Source organism: Genypterus blacodes, unplaced genomic scaffold (genome assembly GCF_046128005.1).
Source record: "Genypterus blacodes isolate CSIRO-AG114 ecotype Tasmania unplaced genomic scaffold, CSIRO-AGI_Gbla_v1 ptg000085l_1, whole genome shotgun sequence".
Lineage (NCBI taxonomy): Eukaryota > Metazoa > Chordata > Actinopteri > Ophidiiformes > Ophidiidae > Genypterus > Genypterus blacodes.
This window is the reverse complement of record NW_027466890.1, coordinates 1,277,501-1,290,079: the sequence shown is the minus strand read 5'-3', so window position 1 is coordinate 1,290,079 and position 12,579 is coordinate 1,277,501. Positions and strand designations below refer to the sequence as shown.

At 42.2% G+C, this 12,579-nt stretch overlaps 1 protein-coding gene across 1 annotated transcript in view; it reads right to left on the bottom strand.

Moving 5' to 3' along the window:
* The window catches only part of LOC143007402 (carboxyl-terminal PDZ ligand of neuronal nitric oxide synthase protein), a 37,729-nt gene that overhangs the window by 15,546 nt on the left and 9,604 nt on the right, over positions 1-12,579 (bottom strand). The window contains exons 3-7 of the mRNA XM_076158744.1: positions 3,596-3,688; positions 2,867-2,925; positions 1,976-2,084; positions 1,486-1,627; positions 228-400 (exon numbers count right to left, since the gene is read on the bottom strand). Of these exons, the coding sequence (XP_076014859.1) occupies positions 228-400; positions 1,486-1,627; positions 1,976-2,084; positions 2,867-2,925; positions 3,596-3,688 (576 nt within the window). The remainder of the gene's footprint in view (positions 1-227; positions 401-1,485; positions 1,628-1,975; positions 2,085-2,866; positions 2,926-3,595; positions 3,689-12,579) is intronic.

The window sequence follows — 12,579 nt, the reverse complement described above, 5'->3', positions numbered from 1 at the left end:
CCCAAGTGGATTGTTGATGACTTCAGCAGTTTTGAAACGTGTCCTTCTAGAGGTGAGGTCACTGAAATGTGTCCTGAAGACAACATGCTGGAGAGTTTTCACCCACAGGGGGCAGTACATCAGCCTTTTTCAGGCCTTTGAATGTAAATATAAAAATATTTAAAACGAAGAAAATGTCTGTGTGTGTGTGAGAGTGTGTGAGTGAGTGTATGTCTGTCCTCTCTTACCATGATGGTCTGTCCAGGTTTGACCACATTCAGCTCGGCCAGACTTTCAAGAACGTCACTGACTGCTTTATTACACACCGAGGCGGCTGGTGAAGACTTTTCTCCGCGCCTTCCTCCATGTTTGCCACCCTCCTCCTCGTCTCCTCGCTCTGCTCCTGTCAGCTGGCGACCAGCTGAAATCATTAGAAAAAGATCACAATTAAAATCAGGTTGTAGATTTGATTTTAGGCAAAATAAAGTTAGAAGTTGAGCTTTGTAGAACTTTTGGAATTACTTGGTTTGGCTACTAACTGTAATGACAAAGTACTTGATCATACTACAACCCAATTTCGGACTCATGGGTTTTATTGTATTTTGAGTCTTTCCTTCCTCCCCAAAAGCTTCTAACTTAACAGACAGGTGAAATGAAACCTCACATCATTGCTAAATCAACCAGGGGGTTCCTTGTTTCTGCAGTGCAAAATGTTGCGTGATATCCTGAAGTTATGCTTGACTCAACGCTTCAACAAAAAAATCTGTTTATGCTGCAGAACAAAGCTTTAAAAAATGTATGAGCAAGTAAGCTTTGACCGTTTCGGGCACAAAGGCTTATAATTACACCAATTACAGAGAAGGTGAGGTCACTGGCCTGGAAGAAGACAAAAGCAGACGGACAGGGTGTGACCAAGATGAACAAGAACAGAATACTGTCCAAAACTACAAACCTAAAAACCTTTAAAAAGAATGCCTGCATGATATTTTCTGAATAAATCATTTTAAGACTCACTTTAGAGCATTTCTGCTTCTAAAACGGCAAAAATCACAAAACAAATTCACAGGAATAATACATTTCAATAATATAAAATAATAAAAACAATACCACAAAGCTCCATATTGCTTGGATTTGTAATGACTTTGATTGGAACTTAGGTATTAATATGTCTTGATATTAATGTCTAACTACTGCTCTTGCAGCCTGAGTCATGATTTTGGTGGTTTGTCTAATAACACAATTTTGGCTAAATTGTCTTATTTTATCTGCTAATAGAAGGTGTTACAGTAAAGTAAAAACAGAGAATGAGCATCTGCAGGCTCAATCTAATCTAAAACAATCTAACAAATATCTTAATAATAATAATTACAGGGTTAGCACAGCATTTTCCTGGCAGGTTTACTTTGTGACTGACAGCTTTAAGCAGCAGCAGGTGTTTTCACGCTGCTGAGCAAACACACTCAGGCTCTTTAGGTCAAACGCAGAGCACTCTTCATCAGGCCTCACCGTGACTGCCGGCCTCGTCTGTGGATTTGTCGCTCTCTCCCTCCACCTGTCCGTCCGCCTCCTGCTCTGCGTACTGCAGGCTGAGTTTATGGCAAACCTCAAAGGCCTGACCCACCGTGCGCACAATACGCATGGCCTGAGTCTGGCGGGGAGAGAGGGAGGGAGAGACGAGACAGACAGAAGTTAGTGGGTGGAGCTGGAGCGTTCACCTATGAGCCATGAAGTGCTGAGCGCAGGCAGGTTTTTAATCCAGTGGACATCATAGCAGCTATTCCCTCTCACCGGGTCCTCCTATCTGGTTTTGGACATGTTCTTTAGTGAAATCACCTGAGGATTCTTGGACATTTGAGGCACAAAGCCAGTCCAGCTCAGTGGGTCAAATTAGAGCAGAATGGTGTTACAGGGAATAGAGTTTAGAGGAGGAAAAGTCAAGACTGCTCGTAACTAATAAAACTCTATTTCTACATAAATACATATACTTTACTTGTACCTTCTTCTTGGATTTGAAGACATTACATCTGAAGGAGTTACTGGTGCCGTCCCTGGCAATATAGCTGAAGATCTTTAGGTCCTGGGAGTCGTGGGACACGTAGAAAATTCTGGAAAACATTCATGAAAACTTAACCTTGTGTAGAAAGTTCCATAAAACTCGAAAACTCAGTCATATTATTGTTTTCATTTGATCTAATATTGAAGTCATAAAGCCACTGATCAACAAATGCATTTATCAGTTAATCAGTTCTGGTTCTCTTATGTCAGGTCTCATGTTCTGGCCCTTTCTCATATTAAGATCAGAGCTGAAACAAACACACAAATTAAGTCCTGGTTAGCTACACGCTCAGTTAAAACAAACACACACACACACACACACACACACACACACACACACACACACACACACACACACACACACACACACACACACACACACACCCTCTGTAAGAATGCAGTCCACTTTAATTATCACGTTGGCCGAATTTGGTGTGAGAGTGGGACAAAATGCACAGTGTATGTTCTGAAAATGACATGCACAAGCTATGGATAATTCATATGAAACTCTTATGAATGTGAGTGCATGCATCATCTCCATCTGAGCACATTAGCCTGTATGGTTTAAGTACATGCAGAGGCTTAAGAGCATCACTAAGGAGTGCAGCCGCGCATTAAACTGCACAGCATGGAACAAGCAACAGCTTCATCCACAGAGGCTGAAATCTACTCATACGTTATGTTTTACCCACCGTACACTCACAGTAACGCACAAATACTGTGTAAGAACAGATTTCATTAGTTCCAGATTGTTTTTTAACTCTGTGTCTGAGAGGAAAGCAGTGATTACTAAACTTTACCACGTTAGATAAGCACAGTTTCAGGGACTTACCTGTATATGGGGTCGTGCATAATCATCATTTTGCTCTCATCCCAGGTCCATTCTTTTCTCTGTTCATGAGAAAGAGCACGATGATTTAGCTTTAATTGCCCAAACTACAATAGCCATGGTTGAACATACAAAACAGGAACGGTAAAGTGGAAATCTGCCACATTTGTATGGTTGCAGAGAAATATTGATCAGGTCACAAGTGTTCCGTTCCATTTGAAAACACAAATACAGTGGATAACATGTCTGAACCGTCTGATCAATAACGAAGAGGAGAAATGAAAATAAAAATCATTTGTGTGATATTATGGATACTATGGAACATTTTGGTGCATTTTGAACTAGGAATGACACACAACCATATTCTAATGGTTGTGTTGTTTGCGGTTGCTCCTGATTTGGCATCCAAACCCCCACAGACTCCTGAACACACCAGGGTTGACTTTGACGCCAGGCCTGATGGGAGTCACTTCCATTTCTTATTTGCACAACGCACCTTAAACGCACCATCAAAGCGCTTTAAGCCACACACATTACTTTTATTGCACGGTGTCACCTCTACTCCTCCATAGATCCATGACTTTTCAATCAGTTAACGGATGGGCGTTAACAAAGTCAAGCTGAGAAGAAATTAGTGCAAAAGCTTTCTTGTCTATTGTACTTTGGGAGCTTTAAACCTGAATTTGTGCAATTACTAACTTGAAGACATTTCACAATAACAAAGAAACTTGCCTTCTGTTTTTTCCTCATCATCACCTTGACCCCGTCCACAGACACCACGATGCTGACCTTCTTCTTCTTGATGTTTTTGGCCTTGAACTCATACTGGAAGGCAAAAGAGAAGAAGCACATCATGAGTCACATTCGGCAGGCAAATCCATCGGGAGGATTAGAGGAGATAGATCCACATTCGTCTTTTGGTGAAATTGAGTTCCAGGCTGAGGAGAGGAGAGCCGTCTGGGGAAAGCGAATCAAATGAAGGAGAGCATCCTAGAGCGTCCTAACTCTCTCCATTTCACAGAGATTCTGGAATTATTGTTATTCTACTTTATAACAAACACAAACACTAACCTCACAGATCCTTGCAGTAAAGTTGTGTCTCAATTAAAGTGAAAGGCCCTGGGTATGGATTTCTTTCTCTCCTCTGTTTGCTGAAGGCCACATGACAGCAGTGTTTGCACTAAGTGACTCAACACATTTCCACCTCATAAGCAGACCCGGCGCCCTGCTCAGGAAGTTAGCGAATCTGGCACGTTGACTCAAATTAGCATCACTTTAGAGCAGGGGTCGCCAACACGTCGCTCGCTCGCGACCAGCAGCTCGCGACCAGCAGCTCGCGACCCGGTTCTGAGTAGCTTGCGAAAGGTTCAAAGAATCCGTACATTTGACAACACAACGTTACTTGGTAAAGCTTTAAATTTCTTTCAAATCAAATTCACATTCCGCCCACTATTGTCACAAAATGATTATAAACCAATCAGCTGTCAGTCCAACACATGACGACTCTTTTAGGTGAACGATGGGAGCCGGCTCCGGTCGGAGAGCCGTTTTAATTTTTTCTGCTGCTTAATACAAGACAGAATGGTAGGATGGTCTTCTCTGTGCCATGAACACAGGGAAGACTGAATGTTTGAACTGATGTTGTGCCGTTCAACCAATTCACAACAATTAAACATCAAGCAGGGGTGTGATGACGGTCTACTACAGGTACAGAGCAGGACAGGGAGAAGCAGAGACGAGCTGGAAAAAAGCAGCATTTGGATGCATTTTAACAACTGTGACAACATTAAGGCAGAATGCAGAATCAAGCCGTCACGTCGAGCAGGGTCCACAAAAAACCTTCACAGACATGAGAACTGTGCATCCAACAGTTCAGTTGGAAGAAAAAAGTTGCTCCACCCAGGCTCTCAATCCAGTGTGTGTTCTTCCAAACAGGAAAACATTCCAAAACTGTACAACAGAGGACGTGCTTCACTGCAAGAACATTCCAAAACTATTTTAATTCCTTGAGAAAATAGTAACACACTCTCTGTCATCTCCCTAACATCAGAACAGACTGAATGCATGTGAAGTACAGATGATATGGGAACTACAGGGAATTCCCTGAATTACAGGGAATGTGAAGAGAAATTGTGACAGTGATATATGGACAGACAAATGTGAAATATGAAAGGTTTAGTATTGGTAAAATAGTAAAATAAGTAACTTATAATATAAAGAAAATAATTACATTGTTTTGTTTTTTATGAGTTGAATATGATGTGAATTTATTAGTGTGACACTGAAAATGTATACAGAAAAAAACAAGTAAATGTAAATGTAATGTTTTGTAAATGTTCACACAAAAAACTCTTATTCAGCTGGTTTGGGTGGAGAATCAGTCATGTGGATAAATGTTACTAACAATGTAAAACATTAGTAGCTCCCGGACAATTTTGGCTAATTTTGGCAAAGTAGCTCTCAGTGGTTGGAGACCACTGCTTTAGAGCACAAAGCCGAGCTCCACTGTTGTTATCAATGCCCCGTGATGATGCTGGCAACTATCACAGGGCGCATGGCGGGGTTATATTTGACTCAAGAGCAGGGAGGGGAGGCGGCGAAGTAAGAGATCCGATGCTCTTCCGAGACCTCCTGCCAACTGTGACCTTTTAATCCAACAATGTGGTGCTGTGATGTTACAATTAGTGAGTATTATGTAGAACTCCAGAACTTAGAGGCTTGATTCTTGGTGCGATTTGTCTTGTGATGTGAGTGTAGGCCTGTATCTGCAGTATCATGTCCAGATGTGCAGTAAATGCACCTCTGCAATGCATTTTTTGGATTTAATGAAGTTGTTTTGGTTCATACAATGCAACATTTAAACTGTCACATTGTTTCCGTGTGTCTTTTTCAAATGCCACAGTCTCTTTCCGTCTCAGATCTGTGGTGATTTAAATTTCAGCCTTTAATTATACAGATCTGAGTACTGAGAGGGCTGATTCAATTGAGAACAGAAACAGGTGCAGGGAGGGCAAGGGGACAATAGATCATTGGACGCTTGTGTGTATGTTGAGGTGAAAGGAGACATTAGGGGAAAATGTCACGTAATGAGTATGATCATGAACACAAAATTTGGTACAATTTCGGAGCTGTGAGAGGATAGAATTCACAACCAAACATCTAAAGAATGAAAAGGTAAAACAACATACTTGCATATCTGCAAAGTCACACGCGTGCACCGTCAATTATACATCACACACTTGACGCTGGGTCTTTTATAATTCACAGTTTACGTCTGCATTCTGGTGGGGCGAAAAAGGATTTTGCAACTTCATCCGAGTATTAAAGTTTTATATTTTCTTTGCCTAAGTGCAAAGTTTTTTGACATGTTCAAGCTTTAATGCACTTGAATCATTACGCTTTTTTCCTCCTCAACGCTCGCAGCAAAGTAACAAACAATTAAAAGCTTGTGACACATGAAGCCGCAACATTTCATCTTTTGAACACTTCCGTGAGGCGTAAAAAGACATTGGAGACTCTGTTAGTGGATCTGAAACTTAAGAAAGACAGAAATGAGCAGCTGTCTTCTTAAAGGATAGGAAGTCATGTATGCAGCATGTGACCCAAATCTGATTTTGTGCTCATGTGACATTAAATCAAATATTCTCCGATATCAGAAATCAGCTATGCAGCGTGTATTTTCAATTTCATAAAATCAGGTATATAGACCGAAAGAAGAGTAGACCACCAATACTAAGTGTGTCTCAGAGGCACTGCTGTGTCACTGCATCTGAAGACAACGAGACTGAGGGTGTGTTATCATTCTAACCTCACCCAGACTGGATGTGGCGGCATTTTTAGTCTTCCCGAGTGCAGTAACAAGTCTCAGCCAGTGCTTCACGCCATTGCTGCGATCTGTTATGAAACTGTCAGACAGAATAGTGATGAGATTTTGTTATGTTCCGGAAATGAGGAAAGCATGCTCGACTCTGAGTGCGAATGTTTGATCCGGGGGCTGTGAATGAAACAGCTCATCACTGTTCAATACCAAAATGTATCTATTAGTTCAGCTTTCTCTTCTTCAACATGTAGAGAAAGTTATGAATATGAACCATGGTACGTTTATGTATTTATCTCCATGGGAACCAGTCGCCATCATCCCCAGACATCCAGCTCTGAATCCAACTGTGTCTACAGCGTATCATTAAGCACAAAGAAGCGCAACTCTTGGTGCAGGAGGACGTCCCATAGGAAACCAGGAGGACTGTGGTCTGATGATGGCCGTCCTCTTTCCGAGAGAGTTAAGAGGGACAAAGTAAGAACATAATATTGTACTGTGCATAAGTAAAGCTCTAGTCTCCAAAAGGTCATCAGGCTCCATCCACGAAAGGCCAGTGAGTCTTATTAGACTGTTCATGTTCTTTAGTGAGCGTGATTGGCTTCAGCAACATTTTTTGGGGGAAAACTTGGGAACAGATTAATTTGTTTCCCCTGCTTTTCATGTATATTTTCAGAGGAGACAAATAAGTGAGATTCAATCAACAAATTCTGGTGAGCCACATTATCCCCTTTGAGGATGTTGAAAGGCAAAGGAATGCAGGGTGCATTCAGGGTCGCCGATGCTCCCCCTGTTGTACCATTGAATCCATACAGGATACCACAATGGGCCCTATAGATCGCAACCTAGCAACCACTTCATTACAATTCTCAGGATAGGAGAGTTTCAAGGAATTTAACTTTTTTTCAGTCCAGCACACAAAGAAAAGGCTGTTGAGAGCCAAGCTAAGAAACACAGCAGCTGCCCAAACAGGCCAGCATTCAACTTCAAAAAACGGATTTCTTGGAAATCACAGTGGCGGGAACGAATCTGAGACAAAATTAGGAAATTTCTTTGTGTGTGCTTATTGTGAGCAGGAAATCAGCTGCATCATACTATGTCCCATTACTTTAACAGTGAATTGGAGCTTAAATAAGGGCTGTTAACCGACTGTCTCGCCGTGAGTGGTATTTTCAGACAGGCTTCTCAGTCCTAGCTGCCAAAAGGGAGTAATGAGCGACTCCCATGATGCCACAGAGGTCCAAACCTCTGGAGTGAGCTGGCATGTCTCATCATTAGTCAGCATGAGTGGGTTTTGGGGAGCAATTACCTCGTCAGTTACCACGGACGACGACCTTGGCCCAGAACAGAAACAGACCGTCGGCATTAGCTGGTTGATGTGTGTGAGAGAGACAGACAGAAAGGAAAAATAAAGAGATAGTGTGTGTGTGTGTGTGTGTGCCTATGTGAGTTCAGCCTCGCTGCAGATAGAGCAGACTGGTCTCCTGGGCTTCAGGCTTGGCAGCCCCCCAGTGAGGAGCAGTGTGGGTGAGACAGCGCTAAAAGAGAAACGGTGAGATTACAGAGCTGCTGAGCCGGGGGGCTTCCTGTGTGACGGCAACAAGCAGGCAACACTAGGATACACGGCACACTCAGAGAATAATACAGGCTTTTATTATAAAATAACAATAGTGGCTGTTGTGAGTGTTTCCATACTTTTACATGTACACTAAAACTTTGACTAGAAGTTTCAAAGGAATAAGTCAGTTTTAAAATAGAAGGGTTCCCTGCACACCTTACCGAGAGATCCTAAATAAGAAAGAGTTCTTGAATGTAACATTCCAAAATAGCGACTGAAAGATACTATGATTGGGATTTTGGATGATTTTTAAATTGACAAAAACAAAATCATGAGCTGTACTGTAAACAAGTTACGACAGCTACATGATATGTCCAGGCCTCTTCATCAAAAATAATAATAACATTGAACAATGCGACAACGCCAATAATGCAGGCTACCATCTATGACTCCCAGCAAGTGAGGAACATGGAGGACAAACACATGAGCCATGAGAGAGAGATAAAGAGAGAGAGAGAGAGAGAGAGAGAGAGAGAGAGAGAGAGAGAGAGAGAGAGAGAGAGAGAGAGAGAGAGAGAGAGAGAGAGAGAGAGAGAGAGAGAGAGACAAACTAACACTAGCTGACAACCATCGCTTGCTGTCATGCTCTTGTGACTCTGACTCTGATAATAACCAAGCTGTTTTACCAGAAGAGTCCCATTTCCCCCCATTCCTCTGCTGTCTGATTAAGAAAACATGTCAATACCTTCAAACTTAAGGATCACCTTAAAACTTTGAACTTCCCCCAGTCCAGGGCCTGGGACAACATACTCCTTCACCCCACCTGCTTGAAAACTACCAGGGCGGGAGCTGACACAACACCCGTTCCATCTGGGAGCAACAGCTGTGACATCTCCAGATGAATGACATTCATTACTTAGGCTACAATAGTGTTTACAGAGGCTGACAGACAGAATTGATCAGTCCTGGTCCGTGTTAATATGTCTGCACAGAGGCTGAGATCAAATCAAAGCCCCCCAAACTAGAGGTCATGTGGTCCAGGGATTGATTTTGATAATATCCTCTGGTCTCACATTAAAGCAACATCTCACAAAAAGGCTCAGTTAATGCAATGCGGGATGAGTCAACCTGTGAAGAGGAAAGGAATCGAACGAAGCAGAGGAAGCAGAGGAAGTGGCTAAGCCCTGATGCAGGCCCAGGCAGGCAGCTCCTGCAGCGTGCCTGTGTGTGTGCTTGTGCCTGTGTGTGTGTCTCCTTGCAGGGAGAATGGAGCCACGCCTGAGTGACTCGCTGACGGGCACAGACACAGGACAGCCAGTCCCAGAGCGCTGACTGCAGCTACTCACAGCAGGACACAGGGCAAATACAACACAAACACTGACACTCATTGATGCGCAGAAGCATGAGATTAACAGTCCTAATGTCCCAAAAGTACATTATTTCATACCTTTCACAAACTACACATCATGCAACATTGAGTGATGAATTTAAGGAGTCGGATAGGCTTTAACTTGTTTAAAAAGAAAGGGAAGATGAAAGGATGAGCGCAGGCATGTCCTAACTTCACTTAAGATGCAAGTAAGCAGAACTCCAGCCTCACCTTGAGTCCATACACAGCCTGACACAGAAATCAACCAGTGTCTCACGATTAAAAGAATAAAGGTGCAATAGAAAGATGAGAAAACAACGTTATCCAAATTAAGCCACTCATATTATTAACTGTTGAAAGTATGTCAACAGTGATGAACAAGCAACATAGTACCTTCATACCGGTGATACGCAGATGTTTCTATGCCCTCTGGTCATGAATATGCTAATGACCAGTGAGGGTTCAGCAAGAGTGGAGCGCACCTGATCTGATCTGGTTTTTGTGCTGTAACTTCACCACTTCATCATTGATTCTGATGCTGAAGGGAGGAACTTCTTCATAAGTAATAATTTTGGGTGCCAGCAGATCAAGATCTATTAAAAATATTTTATAAAGTGCTGCTTTGGCTCAGTAAAAACAGCTGTCTGGCCAGTCATCATTTCTTGAGCCAAGGGTATAATCTATATTCTAGTGTAAAAGTCTTTTTGGCCCCAGTTGTTGATGTCAAGTGCTTTACATCCAGACTGGAATTTGAACTTAAAGAGGAAAGTAAACTCTCTAAAACTGTAAGTCAAACAAAAAACAAATATCAACACCATAATGTACATAAAAAGTGTGCAAATGGAGACTCCTGTGTAAACTGCTGCGGAGGGAGAGAGTGAGATGATGGTGCGAGAGAGAATCCTGCAGAAGCGGCGACGCGGCCACCATGCTGATAGGGAGAAGCTGAACTCGGCTCTATTTGATGCAGTTATCTGGCAAAGCAGTAGTCAGAGTAATAGGATTACTCAGAGTGCAGTCAGATCACAGCCTCCAAAATCTTCTTAGCACCCACGGTGGCGCAGTCAACAATCACCAATCTACACTAATATATACACACACACTGACAAAATGTGTGATATAGTATAAAACCAAAATTACTTTACTATGAACCAGGTAGCCACTTTTACACAGATATGAATTTATAGGCCACTGTCTGCTAATAAAGATTGAATAAATGCATCAAATTTTGAACTAAGCAGTTATTTACTGTAAATAAAGAATGAAACTGGGAGTCAAGCGGTGCAATCAACTGCATGTTTAAACACAAACTGTTGTATTGGGTAAAGATTGGGTGTGAATCAGGGTGCCATCTGTTACATGCACACAAGCCCCAAAAAGCCCCTTAGAAGAGGCTTTTGGAGTGTGTATGTGTGTGTGTGTGTGTAGGATTTAATAATGAGGAGCTTAAAACTATGTCTGAAAAAGCAGAGACAGCCAGATCCACCAACGATTACCGTATATGACGACAGAAGGTGGAGCAAAGTGTGCTGACCTCCACCTCCACTTTAACCACCATTTGTTTGAGCATATAGTCATACATTAATTAAACTAGATACCAGATAGAACAATGTTTGTATCTGACATGACATCTGACCTTACCTGACATGGATTTAGAGACAAATTCAATTAATCAGGCAGCTTTTATTTGGTGGCTAAATTACAACGAGTAATGCACCAGAGCAGACTACAGAAGATTAAATGCCTAGAAAACACTGAAAGCCTTTTGTATGGAGTCACAGGGAGTCAAAGCTGCCACAATAATAATCAAGATCATCTGTTAATGTACCGACAAAAAGGTTTTTCTTACAGCAACATGAGTCTTTCTGAGGGAATCAAGAGTATTTGACACTGTAGAGTATTGCCATCTAAAATTAGACATTAACATTTGAAACGTATTTGCTTTAAGTTAAGTTTTGGGACATGAAGGGTTACCAACGAGAAGGACAAGGAAGATCTGAAAAATGTTTGGTTTTGGAAATTCAGATTATGCTACTAATAAGCTCCAGCTGCACACTGCTCAGATGATCAGAGGGCTTCTGGGCTGTCTGTTCCCTTATTAACTATTCAAGTTTCCTACCCTGATGGGCTCATGTGAGTGGCGATAATGAGAGCTGTGAAACTTTAACCACAGCACAGAGGATTACGGAAATATTTGATAATCGCAGAGTCATTTACCCCCCACAGTGTAAATACAACTTTGATTGAAATCCATCCACGATTGATCCATGCGCTGCCTGAGCGACATGCGTTAAGTAAAGAGTAAAGAATGGAGAACAGGGAATGTGATTACTGAGATCAACCCGCTGTGTGCATGATTGACAAGCCCAGCTTGCATTGCATCTGGCCTCTGGCTGCTTGGACGGAGGTGCAGAAGTGTTCTCCGGCCATCAACCTGAACAGCAGCAGTGCTCAGTTCATTTGTCCAATCAGAATGTGCCAAGGAGTTTCCCAGGGGACAGCTAAGAGTCTCTGATAAGATCAGGTTTCCCAATGCATCCATGGCACATACAAACCTAGTATGTTGCATCTCAGTACATGAGGGACATAAGAGACAACTGAAAGACATTCCAGCAAAATTAACTGTAACAATATGCACTACAGCAATCAACCACAACTTAATATGAACAGAAAACATTCAATACTGTCAATCAATCAGGTACAATGTTAACTGAGAGAAGAGAAGGATAAAACAGAGAACAGTAAATAAAGCGACAGAGAAGGAGAGGTGGACATGAGACACAGTGTGGCAGTATAGCTTCTGGAGAATGAGACCCTCAAGTTTTCTATGTAGCACTCTCAGAGAGATGAATGTGTGAGCATAAACGCGCGCACACACATGTGCACACACTCACACACATGTGCACACACTCACACACTCCACATCTTGCTCATAAGTAGGGCAGCCTATCTGCCAGCTTGAGAGCCCGCAG